The 27,323-nt window shown below is 47.5% G+C and overlaps 8 protein-coding genes across 8 annotated transcripts; 4 read left to right on the top strand and 4 right to left on the bottom strand.

The window, feature by feature from the left end:
• Positions 1-1,240: 1,240 nt before the first annotated feature.
• On the top strand, positions 1,241-2,521 carry F5891DRAFT_1065743 (uncharacterized protein). Its single transcript, XM_041363096.1, has 8 exons — positions 1,241-1,352; positions 1,399-1,473; positions 1,520-1,591; positions 1,639-1,713; positions 1,761-1,835; positions 1,883-1,957; positions 2,005-2,082; positions 2,135-2,521. Exons 1-8 carry the CDS (start codon positions 1,256-1,258, stop codon positions 2,176-2,178), a joined length of 591 nt encoding a protein of 196 aa, XP_041219210.1. The 5' UTR covers positions 1,241-1,255; the 3' UTR covers positions 2,179-2,521.
• Positions 2,522-4,412: 1,891 nt separating this feature from the next.
• F5891DRAFT_766960 (kinase-like domain-containing protein) lies at positions 4,413-5,865 on the bottom strand. Its single transcript, XM_041373190.1, has 6 exons — positions 5,631-5,865; positions 5,364-5,557; positions 5,101-5,309; positions 4,943-5,055; positions 4,703-4,892; positions 4,413-4,651 (listed from the first exon to the last, which is right to left on the bottom strand). Exons 1-6 carry the CDS (start codon positions 5,709-5,711, stop codon positions 4,614-4,616), a joined length of 825 nt encoding a protein of 274 aa, XP_041219209.1. The 5' UTR covers positions 5,712-5,865; the 3' UTR covers positions 4,413-4,613.
• A 991-nt stretch (positions 5,866-6,856) lies between these two features.
• Positions 6,857-8,650, top strand: F5891DRAFT_1131213 (uncharacterized protein; the record flags this gene model as incomplete). The annotated part of the gene is made up of 9 exons (XM_041364640.1): positions 6,857-6,905; positions 7,109-7,270; positions 7,321-7,374; positions 7,424-7,455; positions 7,481-7,723; positions 7,775-8,086; positions 8,140-8,287; positions 8,340-8,452; positions 8,507-8,650. 9 exons carry the CDS (start codon positions 6,857-6,859, stop codon positions 8,648-8,650), a joined length of 1,257 nt encoding a protein of 418 aa, XP_041219208.1.
• A 158-nt stretch (positions 8,651-8,808) lies between these two features.
• Positions 8,809-9,892, bottom strand: F5891DRAFT_962686 (uncharacterized protein; the record flags this gene model as incomplete). Its single annotated transcript, XM_041375929.1, has 8 exons — positions 8,809-8,898; positions 8,954-9,201; positions 9,253-9,310; positions 9,363-9,410; positions 9,464-9,616; positions 9,664-9,729; positions 9,789-9,800; positions 9,851-9,892. The coding sequence occupies 8 exons, from the start codon at positions 9,890-9,892 to the stop codon at positions 8,809-8,811; spliced, it is 717 nt and encodes a 238-aa protein (XP_041219207.1).
• Positions 9,893-10,937: 1,045 nt separating this feature from the next.
• F5891DRAFT_1065691 (cytochrome P450 monooxygenase CYP63) lies at positions 10,938-13,809 on the top strand. The gene is made up of 10 exons (XM_041363095.1): positions 10,938-11,626; positions 11,687-11,775; positions 11,822-11,864; positions 11,921-11,932; positions 11,988-12,504; positions 12,564-12,619; positions 12,677-12,812; positions 12,866-13,173; positions 13,241-13,435; positions 13,491-13,809. The coding sequence occupies exons 1-10, from the start codon at positions 11,240-11,242 to the stop codon at positions 13,530-13,532; spliced, it is 1,785 nt and encodes a 594-aa protein (XP_041219206.1). The 5' UTR covers positions 10,938-11,239; the 3' UTR covers positions 13,533-13,809.
• A 2,735-nt stretch (positions 13,810-16,544) lies between these two features.
• On the top strand, positions 16,545-20,056 carry F5891DRAFT_1065680 (glucose inhibited division protein A-domain-containing protein). Its single transcript, XM_041363094.1, has 17 exons — positions 16,545-16,910; positions 16,960-17,157; positions 17,211-17,266; positions 17,319-17,493; positions 17,546-17,620; positions 17,693-17,907; positions 17,958-18,060; positions 18,109-18,204; positions 18,254-18,403; positions 18,451-18,476; positions 18,531-18,717; positions 18,779-18,856; positions 18,915-19,024; positions 19,075-19,124; positions 19,175-19,290; positions 19,343-19,500; positions 19,552-20,056. The coding sequence occupies exons 1-17, from the start codon at positions 16,712-16,714 to the stop codon at positions 19,720-19,722; spliced, it is 2,163 nt and encodes a 720-aa protein (XP_041219205.1). The 5' UTR covers positions 16,545-16,711; the 3' UTR covers positions 19,723-20,056.
• Positions 20,057-21,882: 1,826 nt separating this feature from the next.
• Positions 21,883-23,985, bottom strand: F5891DRAFT_766531 (kinase-like domain-containing protein). The gene is made up of 8 exons (XM_041373187.1): positions 23,821-23,985; positions 23,669-23,728; positions 23,022-23,608; positions 22,870-22,956; positions 22,502-22,807; positions 22,325-22,450; positions 22,161-22,269; positions 21,883-22,109 (listed from the first exon to the last, which is right to left on the bottom strand). The coding sequence occupies exons 3-8, from the start codon at positions 23,529-23,531 to the stop codon at positions 21,952-21,954; spliced, it is 1,296 nt and encodes a 431-aa protein (XP_041219204.1). The 5' UTR covers positions 23,532-23,608; positions 23,669-23,728; positions 23,821-23,985; the 3' UTR covers positions 21,883-21,951.
• Positions 23,986-25,639: 1,654 nt separating this feature from the next.
• On the bottom strand, positions 25,640-26,552 carry F5891DRAFT_1065670 (uncharacterized protein). The gene is made up of 2 exons (XM_041363093.1): positions 26,227-26,552; positions 25,640-26,179 (listed from the first exon to the last, which is right to left on the bottom strand). Exons 1-2 carry the CDS (start codon positions 26,478-26,480, stop codon positions 25,816-25,818), a joined length of 618 nt encoding a protein of 205 aa, XP_041219203.1. The 5' UTR covers positions 26,481-26,552; the 3' UTR covers positions 25,640-25,815.
• Positions 26,553-27,323: the final 771 nt, after the last annotated feature.

The following is a 27,323-nucleotide window of genomic DNA, read 5'->3' as shown; positions in this document are numbered from 1 at the left end:
AAGGGGTGTGACCCAATAAAAAGCGAACTCGAGTTGCGGCATGCGGGCTGAGACGAAATGAAGTGTGCTGGAGATCGGAGCACTGGTAAACTGAACTAAAGAAAGTCAAGGAGAAGACTTATGGCGGCAAGAACAGGAATAGGGAAGCAGAAAGGTCAGAGGTTGAGCGTAGCACAATGTCCCATACGTAGTAGCAGAGGAGTGTGTAGATATGCGGCAAGGGCTGAAAAGGAATAGACCGGGAGAAACACGCACTGGTCCCTAACTCCAAGGCACCGAGCTTCGAATCACGTAAGGAGCTGATAAACGATGGTCCAGGCCAGGAAGCGAGGTAGGATGACCGAAGGAAACTCACCCATGACCGTTATCATACCAAGAGTTTAACCGTACGCGTCAAGCCGGTTCTCGCGCAAGCTTGAACCATTGTATAGCATGCCGCAACAAGGGCAAGACTCATGCGGAGCTAGTAAGATACTTAGTGTAGATAGTGTCCAGCACAGGGCTTCGCCCCAACCAACGGGCAACTTGAATCAAGGATTAAAAAAAAGCGGCATGGTACTAGTAATTGTGGATGGATTCTTTACTGTGTCATTGAGCGTGCCTTGAGCGGTGCAGATTAGTATCGGGACTGAAAGACAGTTCGAAAGGACATAGAGAGAAATGAGTAAAGCGAGAAATGGATATGGTTTCAAGTGAATATGAACTAGGATATGAACTAGCATGAGCGAGCAGGTTGAATGTTGTGGAAACGAGCGAGTGGACCCTTGCACGTTGTGGAGCTGGGTGATGCGCATACTACGTCGGCGAATACCTCGGGGAGACCGTTTCGAAGCTGATGAGTGTGATTAATATGGACGTGACGTTTGGATTTCAGGGTCCGGAATGATCTACGATGTGAACAAGTAGTATCAGCAGCAATTGAGACGAGTCCAGAAGTAAATCGTTGGATCCATTCAGTCTCTCTATGGCGCATGTAATTAGTACAAGGTCTAGAACGATGCGATAGAGTGAACAATGGCAAGTTATAGGCGAAATTAGGCCAATCGTACAGCTTTTTCGTACATACATATAACGTACCTTCGAGGCTTCTAGTTCGGATCTTTAGGTCCCAAACTATAAACCGTGGTCGCCATGCTGAGTTATTCGGATCGCAGTTAATAATTAGGTATAAAATCAATCACCTTGGTCTCTGTTTTTCAGATCGTTCTTTGTCCTCGATTCCAACCGTTTAGCTTCTCCCTATCCACAGTTCACGATGCAGCTCACTCTTCTCGCATCCCTTGCTGTCCTTTGTACCTCTGCTTTCGCTGCTCCTGCTGAGCGCCGCGATGACTTGGTTGATGTCATTGCCTGTGCGTGCCCAAACTCGCTCTAAGCATACGAACTGACGATGTGTAGATGTGGAGAACGTCTTGAACGATGCAGATATCACCGTCGCCAAGCGGGATGATTCATTGGTTGATGTCATCGCCTGTGCGTGCCCAAACTTGTTCTAAGCATACGAACTAACAATGGGTAGACGTCGAAAACGTCTTGAACGATGCAACTGTCACCGTCGCCAAGCGTGAAGATCTGGCTGACGTCATCGTTGGTATGACACTTTCCGCAACTCACAGTTCGCTGCTGAAGGTTTTCTAGCCGTCACCAATGATTTAAATAATCTTGATGTGAACGTTCTTACCAAGCGTGAAGACTTGGCTGACGTCGTCGTTGGTATGGTACTTCCTGCAACTCACAGTTCACCGCTGAATGTGTTCTAGCTGTCACCAATGATTTGAATAACCTTGATGTAAACGTTCTCACCAAGCGGGAGACTTTGGCTGAAGTCATCGTCGGTATGGCGTTTCCTGAAGTTCACAGTTTGCCGCTGAAGGTTTTCCAGACGTCCAGGATGATTTGGATAATCTTGATGTAAACGTTCTCACCAAGCGGGAGACTTTGGCTGAAGTCATCGTCGGTATGGCATTTCCTGAAGTTCACAGTTTGCCGCTAAAGGTTTTTCAGATGTCCAAGATGATTTGGATAATCTCGATGTGAACGTTCTTACCAAACGAGACGATGCTTTGATCGGCGTCGACGTCAGTAAGTACTATTCACGTGATTTTGTTTGTCTTTCTTTAAAGCAAACCCACAGTTGTCGACGATGTTCTCAACGATGCCGATATCAACATCCTTTAGTCGGTTGATGTGGGATCTCTGGTCATGGCTCTGCGTCTGCTTCATCACATTTGTAAGTATACCCACTATGACGTACACTTATTCTAGGCTTCGGCGATTGTTTGGCAGGATTTACACATTACGTATTCATACAAATTTCAATCGTCATTAAGGTCGTTCTCATACGCGCTATTGGACTATACGACCTGTATCCGGCAGGCGCGTGTATAATAAAATTTGCTTCTTAAGATGGCAAAGTCCAAATGACACAGCGAGTTCGAAATATGTGAATCCCATACCATAATGGTTCCTTGTGTATCCTTTGTGCACGATATGATGCTATGATTACGTACGGATATGTGCCCCATGCTTGAATTCGACGTATAAAATTAGGGTTTTTTAATGTAGCATTGCAATGGAAGAACGCTAGAGCGCTCATGAGTTACTAATTTTTCTAAAAGGCTTTACCAGGGCGCCATGGTGGGAGGGGAGAAGAACAGGGATATCATAAAAAGCCCACATGGATGAGCGAGGCTTCTCCCGACGAGATCGACTTAGCCATCGAAGCTCAACTTCATGGAGGTTAACGGCAGGAAGTCCTCGGTGGATGGCCGAGGGGTGGCATGCCCCACCTTTCTCCTCTAGGTCACGAATCACCGTTGTCGACCTTTGTACTAGTAGGACGGGCAACAGTCGCCGTGCAGTCAAAAAGAATACAGCATGCCCTATTTCTGAGTCATGAGCTATTGTTTCAGAGCAAGAGTTTCGTGAGTAGGTCGTAATATTAGCCAAACAATTGATACGACATCATTACCGATGATGGCCGCTATTTGCTCATTCGAAGCAGAAATTCGTCAACTATAATAACACGTTGACCGAGAACTGCTTACTTGCTAATGGAGCTGCCAGGATGGGTGCGAACTCACCAAACGCCACCAAAAAGACGGTAAGCGGAATATTGCATGCTAAGGAGTAGAATTTCAAAAGGAGCAACGTGATAATAAAACTGGAGGGATGAAGAACTAGGAAGAACGCAGAAAGCGTTATTCGGCTCTTCGGTCTGACGAGATTTCAGCATGGTGCCTGGCTAGATTAAAATCTGAACGTTCTATGGAACAAAACCCGAGACTCTGGATTCTGGAACGTTGTTCCAGGTCGTTTCGTATATCCTATAAATTTCTAACGGCCAAATCTCGACCCTAGTTATTTCAGCTAAGTTCAAGTTGGCAAAAAATACGTACTTCCAAATATGTCATGCTGAGCGCCAATTCAAAGGTAGGATAGCTTAGACTCACGGTTGAACATTAGAATTAGAATATTAGACAACATTTACTTCGAGCAGTTCATTCAAGTTGTAACAGACCGCGGAGCCAAATGCCGCAGTCTATCACATATGTCAGCGACTCGGCATGTCACATAATTATAGACAAACTACTTACTGAAATTTGGTCTACCTAGAACCTATGCATAGAAGCCCATTGACAGGCATGCCGAGCACTGACTAGTGACTGATGAGGTGCATGAGATCCTCGAATCGAAGGTTACTGCGCGCAGATGACCAGCGTCCGTATGTGAAGGACTGGGTACGTCACCACTCCCAATATTCCCGTCGACTGCATCATGTAATGTGCGCTAGACACCACTCTTCTCGAAAGCTCCACAGGCCATTAAGATACTCCTGTCGGCGCTCTCGTAACTCTCACCAGCGTTCTGATAGTCTAGTGGCTATAGAGATGAATGATTCCAGATCTACGAGACTGAGTATGCCACCATCGACGAACCTTTAACATCAAACAGCGAGGAGCTCATAGAGAATGGAGACACGGCCTCTGACCCCTCAATCAGATGCGCAGAGGTTGACATCCCTCGTAAAGCTGAAGATGGTAACAGATGAGCTTCTTCAAGATTGTCTGTCATCCTACTCGGAGAGCAGTCACGGTGGACATGATCAATCATCCCCGACAAGCCCCAGAGACAGTACAAACCCGTCGATGCACCCATCCGACCTCACACATATCGACTCAATACTCACCCAAGGCGAGGCTCTTGAAGTAAAAGCCATGGCACGTTTGCGAAAACGCCCGACGTTGAGGTCGAAGATGGAAAAAGAGCACTTTCAATTTGCGTCGGAAGATGGCGGAGAAAGGGTCGGGATGTTCAGGGTTGAGACCCACCAACATTCTGACTGTAAACACATGCCAGGGCGGATGTGATGAGAAAATGCCGGACAATGTACTTGCGCCTAATTAAACCATATCTGCTGTAAACACAAAAATCAGAGAAGGGTCTAAACGTCGAGAGGTCGTATTTAGCCCAAAAGACGTGCTCGTGTTCAAACACGAATCAAACCTGACAGGACTGGTGAATAACCACCTTGGTCCGACCTGGCACATCAAAGAGCTATTAGCCTTCATTTGAACTCACCCACACATTTTTGAAACAGTCCAGCATGTATGCTAACCAACCATACTCCGTTTCCTGCCTCTCAGTCGCACTAACCAAAGAGTGAGCACACAGATCTGGTCATGCATTAAGCTCAGCTTACCATCATCTAATCTCTTTTTAATTGGCAGCCAATGTTTGCGCATGCGCTTCTCATACGCGCTCAACACACCCGCAAACAGTGGCTCCGAGTCAGGATGAGTCGAGGCAAAGGCGCGTTCCAGGACATAAAGGTCCACAGCCTTATCCTCTACGAGAGTAGAATGATAGGCGAGTCCAAAATCTATAAGAACCTGAAAATGACATCAAAAAGACGGCCATATCTTCTAGTCCTGTCATGTACCAAATCACTTGTTTGTTTCCTCAACATCATGTTCGAGGTCGTCAGGTCACCATGGATTATATCGGCCAGGTGCATCTTTGCAATCTCAACACCGATCATATCCATCAGGGCATCTACGGAACTTGAGTATAATCTAATCAGTATACGAACAGTCCTACCTCGAGAAACTCCATAATCAGCGATTGGGTCTGCAGTGCCATTTTCATGGATTTCATCCATCTCATCCGCCTCTTCAAGCTCGCTGATGTCCTCGAGTTCAGCTCCACCGGGTAAAAGTTGACGCACGCTCTTGCCATCTATCCACTCGATACCCAGTACACCTTCGTTCACATCCACCATCCTGATTCCGGGTACAGTGACACCGGATCTGCCGAGGTCCCAGGTCAGCTCATCTCCACAGGACAGCAAAAATTGGACATACCGCATACATCTCATCAACGCGCGGGCTTCACCGGCTATGCGTTGCCGGGTGAGTGATGCATCAAGCGACGGGTGGCGGTAGTGCTTGTGGAACCGGTACTTCAAGAGAACCGGCTCCAGCGCCTCAAGAACTGCACCGTGATCAGTGACAAGGCCCGATGTCGAGACTTGACGCAAATATGCTTTATAGACTTTCTGCGTGGAGCAGGTGATCGGGGGTTCGAGTGAGCATGGGGCGAAGCAGAAATTAGTTAGAAGAGGGACTTGCAGCTTCAGCGCCCTGTGAAATGAGGTCTGCAGACTGTAGCAGTTGCTGCGTCGGTGGTTTGGAAGATGATGAAGAAAGCATGATTAACGTTTGACTCTCAGAGATAAGATTCGACCCAATACCAACACAATCTGGCAATTCCCGATTGCTTCCGAGTCTCCAAGGCTACGTTTATGACATTTATTCTGTTCTTCAGCCAGCAACGAGCATATGAGCAGTCTGAAGAACTTGACGCCGCGGAATGCTTAGCGCTGAACGCTGAGGTCATGGCCTGGGAATGCTGGGACAATGGACTGCAAAAATCCACATTGCTCTTGTCACCACATGCTCCAAGCCCTAAACTTCGTGAGCAGTGATGCCGCGGCTGCGACGCCACGCCACCCAATAATTTCATCGTGAGTTAAGTAGCACAAGACTGTTCATTGGCAATACCAGGATCAGAAATGATAATCTTTGGGCATTGTATAGGTTCGGTGGCCCTAACAACTGCGTTGTAGAGCTCTTGCGGCGAGCAACTGTACCAGCTCCACACTGTGGTTGACACGTTGACAAGTCAGCTGATGACGGAACTTGATCTCGCTTCGTCAATTGATCAGTAGTTGGAACTAATACGTCAGGGATTCGGTCGGGCCTAATCATCCTCCGACTCCCAATTTCAGTCGCTCTGAGCCCTGGTTCCGCAAACAGTTTAACCTGTTATGGTGCAGGGTGGCCCCAGAACGTGAGTCTTGTCTAGTTTTATATATATATAGATATCGGAGGATGACAATCACCGTCCTCTCATTTGATGGCGAGCGCCCCTAAATCAGTAATACACGATGCTGTCGTCACTTGCAACTCGATAACGACGACTACGCACCGAATTCTGAGATCTCAGAGGTTGCGCACTCGAGACCGTCATTTGCGTTGACATCGTTAGCACGACAACCACCATATGTTCCACAGTCTAACCTGCCGCAGGAAAACTCGTGCACACCTTTCAATTTTAACACACCATTCCCAGAAGCCACATTTGAATAAGTGAGCTATTTACGCTGTCCGCACAAGCTGCTGCTAACGCCAGCAACGTCACTAACAGGTGTGCTGACTTGCCAGCACAGACTCGTTAGATAAACCTTTCTTGGATACATCAAGGCTTGCTAATATCTTCGGTCGATTTTCCTGGCCGTCTGTTAATTCCCGGGTCTTCGGTATATATAGTAGGCCCCTTCTCTCGCATCAAAAACATGTTTATCATACATACGTTTGCTCAGCCTAATTCATATCCAGCCCTGCGTGATATTCTTGGCTGACTGATCCCTCAGCCCAAAGTCACCCCCGTGAAAATTATATTGTGAAATTTGGATTGCAATATATTGGATTCAACTATGCAACCGTTTCATCCATTTGTCCAATATCCATTTCACCGACAGCCCGAAGAAACAACGGCATCCCGATACATGGTTTCAATGCTTCACCCGGTTGAACTACTTAGGCAGCCTGTTACTTTCCGTTTAGCGGACGAACAGCCAAAAATAGGTTCTTGAAGAGCGCAATGTCAGAACGCTTGGCCACCTTCTCGAATTTTGATCCCTGTGGTCGGGGACAACCAACGGAGGAACTCGTACGACTGTACGAAACCTGGGCAAAGGGGGATATCGGTGATTTTCATCCAATCCTTGATGACGCTCTAATCATAATTTTCTCCAAGGAATCATTGTCACTGGTAACATACAAATAAAAAAAGATCATCTCGAAGCTACAGGTAGTCATAATTTTCTGCGAAAATAATTGCAAGGTTGATGTCCGTGTAGGGAATACTATCATCGACAGAGACCTCCCCTCGGTTTATCTCCAGGAGTGGACTGGAGGTGGCGCGAGCCGCCAAGTCACAAGGGAGCTTGGTCATCGGACAACTTAGCCATCCAGGGCGTCAGGTTTCCATCAACATACAGCCATATCCAGAGGCACCATCTGACGTCGAGCAACCCTCGACTGGAGGTGTTCTCTTCGGGCAACCTACGCCTCTAACAAAAGATGGCATCAAGGACATTGTAAATCGCTTTGCATATGCAGCCTTCGTCCTGCACAGGGCTGGGTTTGATGGCGTCCAGGTAATGTTATTTCACTAACATATGGCCGGCATATTGGTTAACCAGACTCAGCTCCACGTCGCTCACGGTTACCTTCTGTCACAATTTTTAACCAAGACGACGAATATGCGAACTGATGAATATGGTGGATCGCTCGTAAATAGAGCTCAGATTATTCTCGAGATAATCGCCGCAATCAGACAAGCGGTCCAGAGCCCATCTTTCATCATCTCGGTCAAGCTCAACGCACAGGATTCAGCCCCTCAGGGCTTCTGTATCGAGGAATCGATCATGGTTGCCAAACTGCTCGAAATTGCAGGAGTGGACTTCATTGAACTCAGTGGGGGAGTGTACGAACAAAATATCCGCAGCTCTCGGGACAAGGTAACATTTTACGCTTGATGATCAATCTAAAGTTAATGCCGAGCAATTATAAGCCGTATACTGTTGAAACCCGAGAAGGGTATTTCGTCGAATATGCAGAGATTCTCCAATCCCATCTAAATCTATCAAAAGTAGTCGTCACGGGTGGATTCCAGACATTGCAGGGCATGTCCGATGCTGTCTTGCGAGGGGCCGCGGACAGTGAGTGTCCTTTTGCCGGTTGTATATTTACTCAGCAGTTGGTGCGATGCAGTTATAGGATTAGCGAGACCATTAACCGCAGAACCACTTTTGGTCAGAGACATCCTACGAGGGGAGAAGAACAAAGCCAAGGGAGACAAATTTCCTGAAAGCCCGATGCTGCGGGTGCGCATGGTCTTCATTCACGTCAATACACGGCCTTGATATCTAATCACACAGTTCGTAGCATCTGCGGCGCAGATTGCTGAGATTGGAAATGGTCAAGATATCACTGACTTTGACAATGCATTCCACGTTGCTAGATTCATCGCCAAAATGCAGAAGGAAATTCCTGCTGCCATATCGGAAGCACTTTTCTCGTGACCAACTCGTGACTGTCATGAACTTCGGTCTCGGGTTGATACCGCCTCAGTTACCAATTGTTTCATTACTTAACTTCTGATCTAAAAGCGCCAGTTGAAATAACTGAATACGTAGTCGCTCTGCTGTTGTACACATTGGTTTTGTCCGTATTTCTTGATCTAGTGTTGTGCAGAACATAACGCCATCATGCTGAAGTTGACGCTCTTGCTTTCCTTGATATAATGTTCTTTGACGAAGTTGGCCACGTCCTGCAGATCCAGAACTGAAATCAACCTAGTGTCATAGAAGTGATCAAAGCCGTACCTGAAGCAAGTTTGTGCATTTGCCCCTATCAATCGGACCATTGCGACCTCCGTCCAACTCTACGACGCGCCACCCACGGTCTTCGTCCCTCGCAGTGACATCGGGCGCCTTAACGAAACAAGTAAAATGGAGATATGTATCCAGATCATCAGGCACCGTGGTTTGTCCTGAGACGGCTGCAGAGGTATGGATCTGTTCGAACAGGGAGGTCTCCTCTAGAACTTTGACACGTTCCAATGGTGTTTTGTCTATTTCCGCAATTAATACATTTCGGGTGCTTGATAGGAATAATTTTTCACCTTTGCATTCTTCAATAAATTTAGCCAATGGACTTTCATCAGCGAAAGCGACACCTGACTAGAGTAATGCTAGCATGAGAGAATAATAAAAGGAAGAGGCTGCGGGTTACGTTTATTAAAGCATGCAGAAGGCCCATGGTTCCGCAAGCGTTTACAATCTAGCCTTCATTAGTAGTATGAGTACGAAAGACCCTCGGTTGATCGAACATACCGTCTGCTTCATCCAGAAAATAATGGGATCGATCGGATACTGCCCTTGAGCGGCAATCTTTTCATCTTCCTCTTTGCGCTTGGTCGCAATGCTCCCTGAACAGGGAAAGAGTAGTGTGACCGCCTTTACACCTCCCGATACCATTCCTAGAAGCTGTATTGTCGTGAACCTGTGAGCATGAGTGAGTTGAAAAGACCAACTTCTGGATCGAGACCATATATGTCCTCGAATTGCGCCTGGGACGCCAGTCCAGCGTTTATGGCCCACTGTACGAGAGCATCATACCATGTAAGACATTTTGCACCGCTAGGAGTTTTTGTCTTACACTGTTAAAGACCTGCTCGTTATCGCATCAGAATGAGAATATCAGAGGCATGGAGAACTTACATCTGGGTTGCTTTCGAGCGGGATCCAGCGAGATTCCGACATGATGATGGACAATCTCGTAGTACTAATAGCACGGCAACACTCAGTACTCAGTACTGAGTTTGCCGAGCACTTACCTTATATGGCAACTGCAAGCTCCGACTTTTGTTCCGACCCCCATGCGCACCTGTTGACGCTGACGCTCGTTGTGTGACCGACCTTGAAGAATACAATTCTCATCGCCTCTTAAGCTTGGAATGACTTGATATATGCCATGGCAGGGAGCGCTCTAGCTCTTTCCTGGTTCGTCCGCTCGCCTCCGAACTCTAGAGCGCCCACCTAAGCTATCCTGAGATAGAAGGGATCATCATCCGAATCACTCAGCGGTAGTTCAAATGGCATGTGCTCTCTTTGCTGGTAAGAATCTTGAAGGACGGCCGACACCTCCGAGTCCGTGGCATTATATGTATGTCCTCGTAGTCTTGGTTGCTAGTGTATTATTAACTTTGTAAATCTCACAATTTGGCTGTAGTATCTGGATGATCAGATGCTTGCAAGACGTTGTGATACTGACATTTCGAATAAAGTTGGTTAGCTTTTGAAACAGTGCTCAGCCTTCTGATTCTACTTCCGCCCGCAGCAGGTTCATCAAAGCACCCTAATTTATACTACGACGTTGTCAATTTACACGAGGATCGGAAGTGAGCTGCGATAGGTCGTCAGTTGACTGTGCCTGCTTGGATCTGAATCTATGGTATGCAGCTTCCTACTCATTCAGATCTGATCCAAGGATTGACGTTATCCCGGATCCGGGGCCCGCTGTGTCGCTCCCGTTTCATAGTTGTGCCAGTGGGCGCTTTCATTGATGTCGAACCGGTCCTTGGGATCTCACGAACCTGACCATCTTGTGATGGAACAACCCCAGATCGGATAGCCGTACCCTCCTTACTGAAGGAACCGTGTCGCAGATTATGCCTCCGTCCTGTTTCCGCATCTCATACTAAACATCTCTTACCAAGCACACTGAGTTTTCGTAACTATAGTCTAAGCCTTGCGCAGAATTTGCGGCGCCGGGCTATCGCTATGAGATTTAGCTGAGTTACTAGCCTTACAACCTAAACCGTGAGAAGAAATTGAGCGTGAGGGACCCGGGGTCCTCTAGCCGCTGTCAGAAGTTCACCGACACTCGATCTATTATTACGCCGAGCTACAGTTCCATATTACGCGGTGCGGATCGAGAAATTTCACATGCACATCGGCGTGGAGTTAATCATGTCGCGAATTCATATCGATAATCTTCTCTTCATTTACTCAGGTGCTGGCAAGAAGTAACAATTTCCCAAATGCACATAAAGGGCTCAAGTCAGAATCATCATCTGTAGTTTCACCCCCTCATCTTGAGCACTAAACATGACCCTCGCCGGCCACGCCAACTATCGCTTTCGTATCTTGAAGGACATCCTTCGAGCACTAGTTGTACCCCCCGTGCTTGTGTCATTGTGTTGTAGGACGTTGAACCTTCAGTTCGGATGGTGGTCGATACCTGCCCATCTCCTGGCCATCCCGCTCGCGGTATTTATCAGAGTACAATATTCTGATTTTGTTCAAGCACGGGAAGCACGGCAACTTGGTGCTAGACCGATTCCCAGAGTTGTCGGGAAATGGCCAGGGAACATTGATGTGATGCTCAAACTCAAGAAAGGGCTCGCCTCTCAGTACATCTGCGAGCCGTTCCTTGATCTGTTCGAAGAGTATCAGTGCACAACCCTCAACACTCGCTTTCTTTGGGTTGACAATGTAGGTGGTCTTGTCTAGATATCTCTGGCAAGTGCTGACGAGCGCGCTCACTACCGAAAGATCATTACCATGGATCAAGAACATTCCAAATGCGTGTTAGCAACAGGATTTGGTCATTTTTGGAGAGGCACTGCACAACGAGAGCGATTGTAAGCAACTTTCTACCCCGAAAAAAAATTCCTAACTCTATTTCAGAGAAAACTTTCTAGGCGATGGAATATTCAACCGGGATGACGAGGTGAGAAACGAGACCTGCTTTGTTACCTGGGTCACAATTTGCTCACAACTATGCAGAAATGGAAATATGTACGACAAGCTGACCACCTGACACTGCTTGATGGCTGATAGGCTATCGTTATAGCACCGTTCACTCGCACGACCCTTTTTCACCCGCAATCGCATATCTGATTTCGAGTTATTTGAAAAATACACGGACCGCACGATGACTGTATTATCAAATCTTGCCTCACGCAACGAGCCCTGTAATGTCCAAGACCTTTTTTCTAGGTTCACCATCGACGCTGCCTCGGACCTTCTTTTTGGGCATAACTTGGATACCTTGTCCAAGAAGCTTCCTGTTCCTACTTCAGGCTTCCAGAGTGATAGAGGAGCTACTACAGATGACTCGTGGGGAACATTTGCTCAAGCTTTTGAAGCAGTCCAACGCATAATCACCATGAGAGGTCGTACTGGTTTCATTTGGCCCATTTTTGAGCTTTTCGATGACAAAACTGCCCCGCACGTGGATGTCATCAAACGATGGCTAGATCCACTAGTAAAACAAACGTTGGATCGTAAGGCGTTAGCCCACAAAAGTGGTATACGGAGTACCATGGAAGAAAAGACTTTCTTAGAACACCTAGCTGATAGTACCGAAGGTCTGTGTTCTTCTCGTTCCTTGCCCGAATTCTGCGCCTCATTCGCCGACAATCTATAGACGCTGGAATGATTCGTGATCAGTTGCTCAATGTCCTATTGGCTGCTAGAGACACTGTATGTACCTCTTCTTCCTTCAGCGCTGATTTCTGACGAGACAGCTCCCCTTGACAGACTGCGTGCCTTTTGACCTATGTGACATATTTCATGGCGTTATATCCGAGCATCGCGGCCAAGATGCGGCGAGAGGTACTCGACGTGTTTGGCAACAATCCTCCTACCCACGAAGGAATTCGTAAACTCAAATATGGTGAGTTTAGATTTCATATGGTGGAGTTTTGCTCAACGACCTTCTTTCGTCAGTCAAAGCGGTTCTTGACGAAACTCTCCGGCTGTACCCACCCGTTCCATTGAATTCGCGACAGACCAGACCTCAGCCTTGCACACTCCCTCCGCCAGATCGTACTTATCTCACCGAATCTCGGCAACCGTTATATTTACCAAAGTCTACGACAATCTGGTACTCGTCACTGTTGACGCAGCGCAACAAAGAACTTTGGGGGCCTGATGCAGACGAGTTTGATCCTGAGCGATGGATTGATCCTCAGAGATTGGCCCGGTTCACATCGAATCCGATGATGTTCACTCCATTTAGCGCAGGACCACGCATTGTAGGATTTCCTTTCGTGATTACAATTTGATCAGAAATCCTGACTCCTTGCCCTTTGACTCTTTTAGTGCATTGGTCAGAACTATGCATACAATGAGGCATCATTCTTCCTTGTGCGACTGCTTCAGCGGTTCGATACTTTTACACTCGCAACGGATGCACAACCCCCTTCCTCCTTGCCACCTGCGGAGTGGAAGTTAGGTCGCGGCAGGCAAAGGGTGGAGATGATTTATCCTGACGCTACGATGACGCTTTTCATCAAAGTGCGTTATCTTATCTTCACTTTGTGTTTCAGCTATATAATCTTACCTCTCATAGGGTGGCTTATGGATAAGAATGAAGAACGCGCACCCGCACTGATGTAATCACTATTTGCTGGCAAATACACTTATCGGGCTCTTTTAAGGGGATATTCACTTATATTGTCATTATTGCATATCTCATACCCACTGGATCATTTGTACTGGTATATGGACCATAGATAATCTAGACATATCTGGCGTCGGCGGCGCCTTCTCGTGTTCCCATCATGTTTCAGGACAGTTCCAGGATGTAGATTCCCATTAAGAATGGACGATAAGCCTCACCTTAGTCTACCGTGTACCTGGGATAAGTACATCCATGATTTCCATCAGAACATACGGGGACACGTGTATAGATGAGGATGACCCGGCCCATCACCCGCACCATGATGGTACAACGTTCGGACATATACGTATAATGTGTCCGATGACAGAATGATTCCACTTATGTCATAGTCAAAGATTGAAGCGCCCGCTTTCACCATGTGGTCTATCACACTCAGGTTACTGGATCATCACCTAAAATAGAGGGACGTGTGGGTCCTGATACACATGGACTGGTCGCATTCAAGATATCATAAAGTGGCATGTCGGCCTCGCAATGAAAAATTGCACCATCTGGTGACCGTCATACCCGAATCCATCATGCTCACCTCGTGGTTGCCCCTAGATGTCCCTTGAAAAAGCGTGTAATCATTAGATGTTAAAGCCACATGATCGGCGATAAATCACTGTCGCAATCGCGGCTGCGCAGGATGTGCAGATCAGAAATGACCGGCGAACAGAATGGGCGCACCCGGTGAAGCTGTGACAACCGATCAAGCAGGTCACACAAGCTAAGCCCAAGATTTTTTTCCCGAGATCGTCAGTGATGCCACGCATTGTTGGTCAGGTATTACTTTACGAGAAGTAAAGGGACCATGCCTGATGGGCCCGCGACAATCGGTAAAACGCTCGCTTTCTTCAACGTGGAGGGAAATGCGGTTCGCCAATAACATATTTAAAACGATCACATTGATGTGAGAAAGATGTGTTCAAAGGATGACGTTTACCATAACATGCGAGGGAGTCAATGAGCAAATGCATCTGTAGTCGAGAACGGGGATCACGGTAGACACGTGGTCACCAGCTACTTTGAATCAAGGGTAATTGAGTTTAAACTTCGCATCGCGATTTTAGGACATGAATGACTCGATCCATCCTTTCTGGATCGCTCGTAACCATTTGCATTATGCTTCAGCGAATATCATTGAACTATTGCAGCTGAGTAACTCACCATCCGACATGACAGTTACGATCACAGTAATCCAGTTTAGTGCATTCAAGATATTGCCCGAAAAAATCTTTGGTAACGAGCCTCGGATGAACAAACTTGCAGCAGCCATTGCAACGAAGATCACATCACCGACACCATTTAACTGATAGAATGATATGGATTATTCGAGACTACGGTCATATTCCAGGGCAGAGAACATTGTGACGCACAATGACCGTGTTCGTGCTGGATACACACCACCATCCAGCTTTGTTGTCGCTGAAATAAGCATTATGGGGTGAGCGCTCAATGAGAGGCTGCAGTCTCTCCGCCTTGCTGGTCCAGCTGCGGATGTAATTCACCCAAGGTTCCTTTTCAAATTACATCCTGTCCGGGAGAGTTGAGAAACAAGGCATAGAATAGGTTGAAACTCCAACTCACCTCTCCATCCAGGTTGCGAACCTCGTTCTGCAGCGCCTCCAATCACGCCCTACTGGGCCAGATTTCAGGGCTATCATGCGATAAGGATGCAACAAGATACGGCAAGAATAGTGCGCCACTGATTAAAACTGATGCAACATGCGCTCCAGTTACATCAAGAAGTCAACGCATCGGTATTGTATCATTCTACAACCAGGTGATACATCACAGTTGATATTCTATCCCAAGTCTAGTGAGTTTGGGATTGTGGTCCCTGGCTTCAAACGAGAAAGTAACGGATTAAACGCACCTGTACGACCGTACGACCATGTGTAGGAAGGCAAACTGCTCATTCTTTGAATTATACAGCCTCATACATGAACGTTATTTGTAGTATCCTTTTGTCCCAACTTGACCCAGTCTATACACGCTAGACCATTATGAGTGTGTAGTAGAAATAAGCCTTGCTCGAAATGGTGCAAGATTCTTGTAATATCAGCAATTTCACCGACCAGGAACCTGTTCCACCCTCGTACTCCCATGGAGGGTCAAAGTCCAAGGGACTGTCTAGATCGAAGCTTGGCAATTCAGAAACAGGCGCAAGTATGCACTGTCACAGACTCACAGTGACTTACGAGTTTTAATACTCTTTCCCAGGTTTCGTCCTCAAACTTCATAATGAACTCCCTGCTTCAAGTTGGGATCCAGAACACGAACTCGGAGTCCTGGTAACATGTAATAGTAGGCGGGCGAGAACCCCGTATGCTCGCTTCTGTTCCTCGAGTCCGACGAGGTACTTTTGAATAGTAACTTGAATTGATTGATTGGGTCTCGGGGTATCTCTCTCGCCAGAAGCGTCGACAACATTGGTAGACATGATGGAGGTGCTTGGGAACAACTTTTGAATCATCATCATGTTCTGACTTCGACTTTTCGGCCGGTAAGGCCGTTGCCTGTGACTTGTTGGGGAGCCATTGTCAAGCCTCTTTGCAGTGATCCAAGACGCAGTATTTTGGACTGTATATATCGTAGGAGTACTTGTTAATAAGTTCGAGTTCCTTGGGCATTAATGCTATTATAGGCTGGCCCAAGTACAAATTGTGAACGCACGGTAATTTCCGGCGGAGCTTCGACCTCATCTCATGTGGATGTCATGAGGCCTGCGATATGACAGATAGCACTGCACTCTGCTCACTTTACTAATTGAAGTTCTATGAGACTTTGAGAGACAATTAATCCTCTATGCGAGAAAGTGACATGATGGTTAATCCCACATCGCGAGTTGCATCTCTTGTATTAAGTTAGAAATTTCGGAGAGATACTTTTTTTGGATATGTTGTCGGAGTCCCCCGTGAGATATAGCCTGAGGAATTTAGAACTTTTTGACAACTTGAACTTGTGTCACGCTTCTCTCGAACTCGGTCTCGGGTCTTTGAATTTGTACATCACAACAAGCTACCCCTAGGCCTTCCAAAGACTGATTGATACCATCTACGTATAGACTGTTTTTTGTATCCTAAAATTTTCACTTGCCCAGCAAACCGTCCGCCAGGTGCATATTAATGCTATCGAGAAGAAGCTGGGCTACCCTACTGCGGCGGCGACGGCTTCTTAGCACAGGAGGCTCGTTTAAATCGCTGTATACCAGCACACCGGACACATCTACTAGACTACTACCCTCGCGTACTTCTCGAGAAGCACGTATTCGGGCCCTACACGCAGCGACTTCAAACTCGAACTCAATTCAAGATACATATGATGGTTCGCAAGGTGTTATCAAGTTGTATGTTTCAACTTACATTTTCTGTAGTGTGTATCATCGGTGGAGGACATGCGGGCTGCGAGGCGGCGACAGGTGCTGCCCGTACAGGCGCACGAACAGTACTGCTTACCCAGCGAATTGATACTGTGGGCGAGCTCTCATGCAATCCTTCCATTGGTGGTGTCGGAAAGGGTACACTGGTGAGGGAAGTCGATGCTCTGGATGGCCTTATGGGAAGGATCGCGGGTGCGTCTCTTGCAGATGGGCATGACTGTAAATGCCTAAAACTTGTTGTACAGATAAAGCTGGGATACAGTTCCGCATGCTCAATGCTTCGAAAGGTGCAGCTGTTTGGGTGAGTGATGGTGGATGATGCTCGTCTTGTCTGATTACATTTGAAAAAAAAGGGACCTAGAGCGCAGGTAGACCGTAAAATCTACAAGCGTCATATGCAAGACATCCTTTTCAGCTACACGAACCTGGACATACGTGCTGCAAGCGTATTTGACCTCGTATTTGACAACAGTCCCTGCCCATCCACGTCCTCGTCAACGTGGGGGACTGTGACGGGCGTCCGACTAGGTGCGCGCGCTATGCCCGCATAACAAAAGTCCTCACCGGTCTATTTTTCCAGAGACAGGAGATGTAATCAGGTGTTCCAAGGTCGTTATTTGTACTGGGACATTTCTCGGCGGTGAAATTCACATCGGTAGGTTGCGGCTCAAGTCAAATTATGTTGCATGACTTATGCTTTCATTTCGAATTGTCTTTCACTTTTTAGGGATGCGTCGTATACCTGCGGGACGTATCGGAGAGGCACCCTCGACAGGTCTTTCTGCATCCCTCAATGCAGCAGGGTTCAAACTTGGACGCCTGCAAACTGGCACACCTGCAAGGCTAGATAAGCACAGCATTGACTTCAGCCGGATGGAACGGCAAGATGGAGATGAAAAACCTCAGCCGTTTTCATTTGTTCACCGAGAAGTAGACCATGCTGTAAGTTTTCGACGTTCATGAACTAGATATGAGGACCGAGTTTGTTACAGAATAACCAAATTCCGTGTTTTCAAACTCACACCACATTGGAAACGCATCACCTCATCAAGGAGAGTATGCATCTCAGTGTACATATTCAGGAGACCAAGAAAGGTTTCTAGCCCTTAGCTATTGTCTACCGTTCTTACCATGATATCACAGGTCCGCGATACTGCCCCTCACTAGAAGCCAAAATCACCCGTTTTGGACACAAGGGTAGCCATACCATCTGGCTTGAGCCAGAAGGATATGATTCAGGTGTGCTTTAGTATCGGATGCAAATTGCGCATCCTAATATTCTGTGTAGACCTGATATATCCCAACGGGTTGTCATGTTCTATGCCTGAGGAGCTTCAAGAAACAATGATGAGAACAATACCGGGTCTTGAACAAGTCAAGATGCTGCGGCCAGCATATGGTGTTGAATATGATCATGTTGATCCCCGCGAGCTGACCTGTGAGTTGCATAGAATGTGACCTCATACCAACTCATGATCTCCCAAGCATCCTTGGAAACAAAACGCATCAAGGTAACTACGGTGTCTGCACCTTGTCATTGTCGCCTAAGAGGCAACTTGTTGTAGGGTCTTTACCTCGCTGGCCAGATAAACGGCACGACGGGATACGAAGAAGCCGCTGCGCAAGGTTGCCTTGCTGGAATTAATGCAGGTCTTTCAGCCCGAGGCCATCCCCCGATGTTGCTTACCCGAGCGGATGGATTTCTGGGAGTGATGGTAGATGATCTAATAGGAAAGGGAGCGGAGGAACCGTGTACGAGTGACCTCTGATTTATTCACTTCTGATGCGAAGCTAATTTTGGTCACTTATGGAGACCGGATGTTCACTTCTCGTTCGGAATACCGGATGTCACTGAGGAGCGACAACGCTGACATGCGGTTAACTGAGATTGGTACATCCCGCAGACCCTACTCTGATGTTTTTTACAATCTAATGATTTGTTCGTATAGGTTATTCTGCTGGAATTATCTCTCCTGACAGATGGTTAGCCTTTTTAAGTGACCGAGATGCTATACAGCTAGGCACTGAGCTCCTCAAAAACGTTGTACTAAGCCCGCAGGTGAGGGCCGTCTCGAGCTTGTCTGAATTATTTCATTCATCTTGGCTCAGGGTTGGGGGAGATACGGATTTGATATTTCACGAGATGGTATCATGAGGAGGTTCGTGGTTGCGTCTCTATGATGTAGCTCCAGCTGAAATTCTGCAATAGTGCGTACGACATGCTGATGATTCCAGGTATGACCGCGGCCGATCTCGTACGCTCCGGAGCTGTTCCAGGTCTCGATTGTGTGGAACCTCATATTAGAGCGCGGATTGACATCGAAGGTGAACAGTCTTGCCGTTCTTTATTTCAACATACCAATGGACTTTGAAATAGCATCCTACGCTCCTCACCTCCCACGACAGCAGGCAGACCTCGCATTATTCCATGCCGATGAGTCACTGCAACTAGATCCTGACATGGACTACTTTAAAGTGCAAGGATTGAGCGAAGAGGTGAGGGAGCGCTTACAGAGGGTCAGGCCCACAACTTTGGTGAGCTCTGTTCTGACGATGTAGTGCGATGCTTGATTGATCGCGCGTTAGGGTGCTGTCAAACGCATGGAAGGCATGACTCCGACTTCTGCGATCTACCTGCTGAAGCATGCCAAAAGGACATGGCGAGCAACTGACGCGCTAGAACCTATTAATGAGGAGCAAGTTGAAGCGATACATTTGGTTGATCACTGGCCTCATGTGAAGGCTGCAACTGCATGACTGTTTTCACGGGGCATTGCTACGTCTGAAGAGCACTGCATATAACAAGTTCCATTGTAAAGAAGGATTCTATCTCCATTCATCTATGGTTTGATTCTCTGGCCCCACTAATTAGAAAAACAAAAACAAAACAGGATAATACTTATAACTGGCGCTCCAGGCAATGCCATTCACAGCTCTTCACCATAGCGTCGCGTCAGCCGTTACTCAGTACTCAAGTTCGGTCTTGGCGGCTAGCATCTCAATGGCATCCAAACCCATCAACAAGTGCTGGGGGATCTCCCCCGTCCGAACAACCTGGTAGATAGTATGCGTGAACTTTTCTGTATCTCCAATCTGTACACCATGCTTTTGGATTTCGTGCTGTTAATGATGCGGCGTCGCGCGGAAGTCGCAGAGGACTCGTTGGCATATACTGGATGTTGCGGTATCAGCTCCATACTCTTTACTACATCAATTTTGAAGCCGCCAGCCTGAGGTTCCATGGTGCACATCTGGCTTTTTTTGAGTACGCATTTATTGATTGTTAGAACGACGTGCCTTATCATGTTCCACGAAGGTAGCAACTCTCTTGCGAGACAATCTGAGAAGCCCTTTAGTGCTGTACAGCGTGTCGAGTCATTCATGAATATTTTCTATACATCAAGTGGCCTACCGTGTTTGCTGCCATAGAATTGAAAATTAGCATTGGATCAATCATTGAAACTTGAAGTATGCCACTCGTGTCGCAGCATAACGTTGAACCCAAACTGGGAAGTGGGTGAATGTAGTCGAACCCATTTGAAAGAGCACCTCCCCCTTTCCAGGTTCGTTCAACTCTCTGAAAAACTTGACTTGAGCACGACTGACGTTCGTCGCGCCCTAGAAGTTTGTTTCAGAAATCTTACGCGCTTTATCACTGGGCGTGCCTTCTAATTCCCCGGCAATAATTTTGTATTTTTGAACACGCAATCTAGCTATGCTTGGAAGACCTCCCCCATGCGGGAAAACGCCGCGTCCGAGGCAATGTCTTCCTCCTTGGAGACGTTGACTTTCAGCACGAGGAGCTTGTCTGTGAGATACAAAGCTGCTAGATTGGATAGGACTTCTGGTTTCCGGAGATTTTCTGCCACGACATTCCCATGGCTGAGGGCATGCTCCAATTGTCCGAATCCTGATGACGAACTGGCAATCGACCGCCTCAGCGCTTTCTATTCACTTTATCACGTGATGTTTGCTGAAACTGCTTGATGCCTATCTTAGCATTCATGCACCCACTTACTATGCAGAGTCTGTACATACAGATCGGATAATATCGACCACTTCAAGCTGAACTACACTCGGAAAGTTAGAATTCGACTCCTCGTACTATATACTTTGTAACTCTCCCCCCCAGCTTTACGCATTCCCGACAGAGAAACAAGAGACATACCCCCACGATCCTGGTTGAGTTGGGCGGACGTTATCACAAACCTTCGTATTGCTGAAGTGATGGTACCGATGGAGCGGAAGTACCGTCACCCCTCTCCCAGGAGGTGAATTCAAGTCTGCATGTCTGGTTAGGTACAGACTAAAATTGCGACTCCGAGTGAGCTGTCAGTGTGACGCGGAAAGAAGAGAGCCATCTTTAACGCTCGATGAGAGCGGTTGGATTTGTACCCGGAAAACTCCAATCGATGTTCTTGTTCTCGGATCGTTGGCGCGGAGAATATATTTGATGGTAGCTGTTCCTGATGAGGATTATTGTCAAGGGGGAGCCCCTCGAAATCAATTCCAATTCCATGTCTATAACATGAGTCTCTTGTGCAAGATTCCTGATGTGCCCATTTCCTCCGTTTTGACTCTTGAGTACGCAGGGTAAGTCTGATCAAGCGGACCATGAACCCAAGTGCAGTTTTCGCGTCGGGTCGATTCTGTGGGAGCCTCGCTTTGTGACCATAGAAATTTGGGTTCGAAGAGGAGAGAGTGTTGGTGCGGAGATCTTCCTTTAGTATTTTGGCAACGTTTGGATGGCGCGCTTTGAGTAGCACCGTGGCGTACTCAATCTGCTGAAATCAGCGACAACTATAAACTCAAACCTTTGAATACCCATGCTGATTCCACTATCGCCTGGGTCCTGGGAGATATAGAACAAACAGATGTCTTTTACATAAGATTATGTGTAACAACTTGAAGAAGGAAGGAAGACATAGTGACAGTGAACAGTGAAGCTATGGAAACGAAATAAACATCTACTGGACTGAAGGGCCATCATAAGGACGGAGAGAAAAGTGCTGGCTGGACCTGGTCCACATTCGGAACGTGCGATTTCTCCCAGTAAGGTTGGCGAAACCAGATCTCCGCTGCGTTGGTCTCTCGACCACATCGTAAGTCTGGCAACGAAGATGGAAGTTCTTCGCGCTCAAGCGCTGCATTCCGTTTTTAGCATGATGTTTACAGACAAATCAGATTCAACTCACCGCGAGAGTGTGCGTCGGTGAATTCTGACCTGCCGGATTTAGACGCAAACGATCTATGATTTACCACTTCAGCGAACCCAAACCGAGATGACGGGTCGGGTTGCAGCAGCTACCGCGGTGAAGATGAGTGATGGTGCCGGAAAACGAACAAAACAAAAGCTTACTCCAGAGATCAAATCCGCGAGATTTTCCTTCAATTCTTCAAAAGCAGGGAACCGTTTGGATGCTCTGTCGCGGCTGGAGCACCAAGAAACATAGGAAAATACGTCGTCCCCTGTAACGAAGAGCGACTGACGAGATGATATCAGTAAGATAGCAGCGAAGGAAGACTCGAAACGTACCTCGTGCTCCTTCGACACAAGCTCGTAGAGGACGCAACCTAACGACCACCAGTCTGCGGGTGCTCCGTACATCGAAGGACGGCGGTCGGATCCGTTGCGCAGGACCTCCGGTGCCATGATGTGTGTCGTTCCCACCGGTTCCGAAGAATAATTCTGCTGTCGGTCCAAGGGTCCTTCGTCTTTGTTTACATAACTCACGCCAAAGTCGATGATGCGCACGTTCGCTCGAACGTCGATCAGGATGTTTTCGGTTTTGATGTCCCGGTGGATGATCCCTATCTCGTGCAGGGCGTTAATCCCAAGGGTCTTCGAAGTCGGAGGAGGCGTGAGTCGTGAGTCGTCGAAGACCAGGACAGACAACTGCTTACCATTTGCGCACCCCACCTGCGAGCATTGCGGACGCAGTACGAAGGATAACGTTGCAGATAATTATACAGGTCGCTCGCCATCAGGTCCTAGAGACGTCAGATGGAGTCAGATGACTGAAACGGGTCGCAGGGGAGGAGGGAGGAGGACGCACCATTACAAAACATATCTGATCCTTTGTTTGAAACGACATTTCAAGCCCCATGAGGAAATCAGCCGCGGGACACGGCAATGCGCATGAAAGACGCTTGAACGCTTCGAGTTCGTTCAGAAGAACAGCTTTCCTGGATTTGCGCTCAAGATGGTGCTTTTGAAAGATCTTGAGACACAACAAGCGATTCGACACTATGTCTTCAGCTCCCATCGCCACGCCGTACGTGCCCTCGCCCAACATGCCCCAAACACGAAAGGGGCCATACGTGCATGACACCGGTATAGTTCGGACCACCTCTGCCGGGCCGGAGTGCGTGAAGGTGAAGATGTGAGCTGGTGCTGGAGGGTCGGCCGGCTCCGAGGCAGAAGGGTATTGAAGATTGGGGAGCTCTGAGCGAGGATTCGCGATGCCAGCATCGACTACGGTAGACATTATGACGGCGGCGTTGGATGCAGCGCTGGAATGAGGTTCGGAAGAAGAAGATTGAGCGATCGACTTTTGAGCGACCATGCCTAACCGATAAGAACGAGGAGAAGGGAGCAATTTGACGCGCGAATTTGAGAGTTCCTTGGTAGGACCACAGCATGCTTTCAATAATATCAATGAGTTGTGGAGCGTCGATTTGTGGATTGTCTGAAAACACCCACAGGGTAATCATGGCGACTAGCCACTGTCAATCACGACGGGGGAGATCGTGGAGATGTGCGCTGTGGAATAATCAAAACACGTTGCGACCACAGTTGAGCAGCAAGCGTCGGCGCACATCGCTGCCAGCTGCCAAGTGGTCAATAACACTTACGTTATCAAAACAATGCGATGCCGCAGAAACGTGCATGTCCAAGTCTAGAACGCGAGCGGTCCTAGCACCGAACATTCTAGTCAAGCGCTGACCGGTGCGAGGCATGCTGTTACAGGTGTTTTACTTCTTCTGAATATTTATTTATCAGCGTCGCACGACAGACCACGAATGGGTGGGTATCTTCGGAAGAACCTGTACATTATTCTTCGTATACTTATCTCATGTATGTCAAGTTAATGTCCCTAGCCGTGGAGTCGGTCGCTCAAGATAGTCTCCGCGGCAGCAGTATTGACATTTACAAAGTATAAATGCATGTTAGCAGAAGATCGGAGTGATGCATGAACTACACCTTTGGATGACAGCATGACAGAGTCATGGAATGAAATGACAGCGTTTGAAGGTAATAACAGGGTTGATGATTCAGATTCAAACTTTACATGTTCAACGGGCTTGTGCGGACGTGTCGATCACGGCGTGGTCCCATGGAGGTCGCGATTGTGAGTAGGAAAGTAACCGAGTCGGTGAGTTATATTCTGGTTTCGGCTTGATACATAACAAGGTTGATGACGTGAAAATACATGTAGTAAGAGCAGTAGCCTGATTTGGTGAACAAAACGCTCTTGAACGAGATTAGCATACACTGACACGCAAAAAAAAACATACGAAGGGTACTGACACAACAGACGCCCGTCACCTGCAAGCTCTCGATCTGAAATCACAAGCAACGCAGGAGGTGGTCGAGATGCAGCACAAGCGACGAACCAGAAGCTGTAAGCCTGTAACGGTAAAGACAAGGAAACAAGGGAGCACGATGATCCCAATGAGGTTGCGGCTGACCCGGGCCGGCTAGAACCGTGAAACCTTTTGCGAAAACTCTTCTGCTAGTCAATGGGGTCATGTGGTTTGTTATATGTTCTTCGTATATATAGCGCCGCATTGCAGTTCTCACCCTGAACGACTCCCTGTCAATACCGTCTGGCCTTTAAGCGATAACCCGCATCTATTCCTCTGTCACGTAAGTCCTGCAATAATTCTATAATGCAACTAAACATTCTTCCGTCTGGATTTGGTACGATCCTGGTTCAAACCCGACGAGCTGGAGCTCGGATCCAGTAACACGTACTGCTGTGGCTGATGCCCTAAGCTCTTGTGCAACTCTTGTTATCGTTCATCACGCATCAACAGGATAACTCGACGCTGGTCCGAGGTCACAGTTGCAAGCCTGCTGCAAATACTAGTAGGGTGGGCTCGATCAAGGGAACTGAGGGTTTATCGCGGGAATTACATGGTGGAATGTACTATTAGGGACTCTTTCACCTGATAACAAAATCTGCGGAGATCCTGCAGAACCTCTTCTTAAGTGCAACATCACCTCGAGAGCTGTCAGTGAATACTGATGCGCAGCATCTCTGCAACAGCTCTCGGGCCATCTGAACCATAGTCTATCGTGATCTCGTACATCACGGCAATCAACGTTACCAATGATAGGATAACGCACCCTTGGCGCGAGGCTGTCTGCCCCTTCCAGCTAGGACAATGCGTCCGTCGGATCACGGACTCTGCGTTCCCCCGCATGCCAACATCCCGTTCATCCAATCTACCGTGCTCGTTTCAAGGATAATGAAGTAAAACCAGTAAGTTGAAACTCGCAATTCAACAATACAATATTACAAAGCTTCGCCAAAATGTTTCCATTCTCCATCTAGTGTATGAGTGCTTGCAAAAATAGGGTAATGAATGCATAGTATACAATATGAGGAATCACTGTGGCGTGTAATAATCTGAGTAACAAAGCAAGCAAAGCATTGACAATGCAGATGATGTCGGTATAATCGAAGGGTCCTCCGGAAATTACGAGAGGCTCCTCATGATAAGACTGCTCCTCATTCTACAGCACGTTTTCAACAACGGCGTAACAATCTACACAAAGAGTCCCATCGCTGCGATTAGAAAAGACCTCAATCGTTGTTCAACGCAACATTAGTCATCAAAAGCTTACTTCTGAGCACTCTCCACGCAGCACGTTCTGCAGATAAGTCGACCACATCCAGGAACAAGGAGAGCTCCATCGTCTAGCCCGAAAAGTGTGCCTCGAGATTTCGAAGGATAGTCTACATCAACGTCATCCTTTTCTGAAGACTTCTTCCGCTTGCCAGAAGATGGAGAGAGGAGTATACTACAGTTCATAGTGGATATGTTTAGACTTAATGCAGCTCGTTTGGGAGATCCGGAAGGTGATGGCGACGGCGATCCTGACAGAGAGGGACAACGTGTTAATGCCGGTGTTGGCGGGAACGAGGATTGTCGTAACATCGAAGAGCATGTGCGAGAACAAACAGCACATATAGCTGATCCACACCTGAAAATTTATCAGATTTGAGAGACGAACAGTTAGAGGCCACCCACATTGCACAAGTTGCGCCTGCACCTGCACCAGACCTCATTGATGCAGATAACACACGGTGACATGAAGAGCATGACAAAGTCGAGGCTTTATGTGCATTTGGTGTCGGTGATTGGTCTGCCTTCGAGGGACATGACCCTGTGTCGTGGCGCGTGGACGATTGAATAGCATGGCTGAGTTTTCTTTTCTTGAACGCATGTTTCCTGCTCGAAGGTATGGAAGATGTGAGAGACACCTGCGGGGTTGGCGCACGCATTAATGCTATTGAGGCTCTCGAACGGCACTCAGGCTCAATGTAGTGTCGGTCAAAGGGTAAACCTGACCGCGGCGTACGCGTTGTCCAATTTAAAGTACTTGGTTTGAAAGCTTTGATTTTGGAAACACGTGACAATGACGCGCAATTTCTGAGAACATCCCTGAAAACGCCCCTCCGGCGCAGAGAGTCCGGCACGCACCACGGCAAGAACGGCGACAAAGCTGGTGGCGGCACGTCGGACATTGAAATACACTTAGAGGCCCGTTCCTACTTACTAATACAGCTGCTACTATCATTCCGGGTAATACTCTGTACGAGCTCACGCCCGTTGTGCCTTCGGCACAAATCGAAGGAGCGCTACGCGCTCCTTCAGTGGAGGAAAATGAGTGTTGTTCCTTCGTCACAGGAAGCCAAGGAGGGCTACGCCCTCCTTTGGCTTCCTGGCCTCAGGCTGCATCCTAATAAATCGTGCATTTTGAATAAGATCACGCCTTGATAGTGGATTTCAAAAAGAGGTACATTTATGAGCAGCATTTCAAGAAAACTAAAAGTACATAGTACATAAGATCAGTCAGTTCTATATATATAAGTACATCAATCATTGATTGATACGATCTGTGAGTCCTCTAAGCACTTCTGTATATACTACATTGGTTGTATTTGAGCCTTCTTCATGCTCCGGAAAGATAGCAAACACCCTGTCTGGGTGGGTGCAGCGAGATAAAGCCACATAGAGTTGTCCATGGCTGAAGACAGGAGTCCACAAATTAAGGCCAACCCACTTGATGCTTTGACCTTGCGCCTTGTTGATTGTCATAGCGAATGCAAGACGAACAGGAAACT

Source organism: Suillus fuscotomentosus (genome assembly GCF_016647785.1).
Source record: "Suillus fuscotomentosus strain FC203 chromosome Unknown F5891scaffold_94, whole genome shotgun sequence".
Classification (NCBI taxonomy): domain Eukaryota; kingdom Fungi; phylum Basidiomycota; class Agaricomycetes; order Boletales; family Suillaceae; genus Suillus; species Suillus fuscotomentosus.
This window is presented reverse-complemented; position numbering and strand designations above follow the sequence as displayed.

Bases quoted from the DNA above. Each gene is read 5' to 3' on its own strand.
- F5891DRAFT_766531 (XM_041373187.1), bottom strand. From the start codon at position 23,531: ATGGTCGCTCAAAAGTCGATCGCTCAATCTTCTTCTTCCGAACCTCAT. The intron at 22,451-22,501 runs GTACGTTTCGAG...TCATCTCGTCAG, and splicing joins TTGTGTCGAAGGAGCACGAG to TCGCTCTTCGTTACAGGGGA. The intron at 22,110-22,160 runs GTGAGTTGAATC...AACGGAATGCAG, and splicing joins CACCGACGCACACTCTCGCG to CGCTTGAGCGCGAAGAACTT.
- F5891DRAFT_766960 (XM_041373190.1), bottom strand. From the start codon at position 5,711: ATGCTTTCTTCATCATCTTCCAAACCACCGACGCAGCAACTGCTACAG. The intron at 5,310-5,363 runs GTATGTCCAATT...GGACCTCGGCAG, and splicing joins GCGTTGATGAGATGTATGCG to ATCCGGTGTCACTGTACCCG. The intron at 4,893-4,942 runs GTACATGACAGG...TGTCATTTTCAG, and splicing joins GGAAACAAACAAGTGATTTG to GTTCTTATAGATTTTGGACT.
- F5891DRAFT_1065691 (XM_041363095.1), top strand. From the start codon at position 11,240: ATGACCCTCGCCGGCCACGCCAACTATCGCTTTCGTATCTTGAAGGAC. The intron at 12,813-12,865 runs GTGAGTTTAGAT...TTCTTTCGTCAG, and splicing joins AATTCGTAAACTCAAATATG to TCAAAGCGGTTCTTGACGAA. The intron at 13,436-13,490 runs GTGCGTTATCTT...TACCTCTCATAG, and splicing joins CGATGACGCTTTTCATCAAA to GGTGGCTTATGGATAAGAAT.
- F5891DRAFT_1065680 (XM_041363094.1), top strand. From the start codon at position 16,712: ATGCTATCGAGAAGAAGCTGGGCTACCCTACTGCGGCGGCGACGGCTT. The intron at 17,158-17,210 runs GTGCGTCTCTTG...CTTGTTGTACAG, and splicing joins CCTTATGGGAAGGATCGCGG to ATAAAGCTGGGATACAGTTC. The intron at 17,621-17,692 runs GTAGGTTGCGGC...TTCACTTTTTAG, and splicing joins CGGCGGTGAAATTCACATCG to GGATGCGTCGTATACCTGCG.
- F5891DRAFT_1065670 (XM_041363093.1), bottom strand. From the start codon at position 26,480: ATGCGTGCGCCAACCCCGCAGGTGTCTCTCACATCTTCCATACCTTCG. The intron at 26,180-26,226 runs GTGGGTGGCCTC...ATAAATTTTCAG, and splicing joins GCAGGCGCAACTTGTGCAAT to GTGTGGATCAGCTATATGTG.
- F5891DRAFT_1065743 (XM_041363096.1), top strand. From the start codon at position 1,256: ATGCAGCTCACTCTTCTCGCATCCCTTGCTGTCCTTTGTACCTCTGCT. The intron at 1,353-1,398 runs GTGCGTGCCCAA...GACGATGTGTAG, and splicing joins CTTGGTTGATGTCATTGCCT to ATGTGGAGAACGTCTTGAAC. The intron at 1,836-1,882 runs GTATGGCGTTTC...AAGGTTTTCCAG, and splicing joins TTTGGCTGAAGTCATCGTCG to ACGTCCAGGATGATTTGGAT.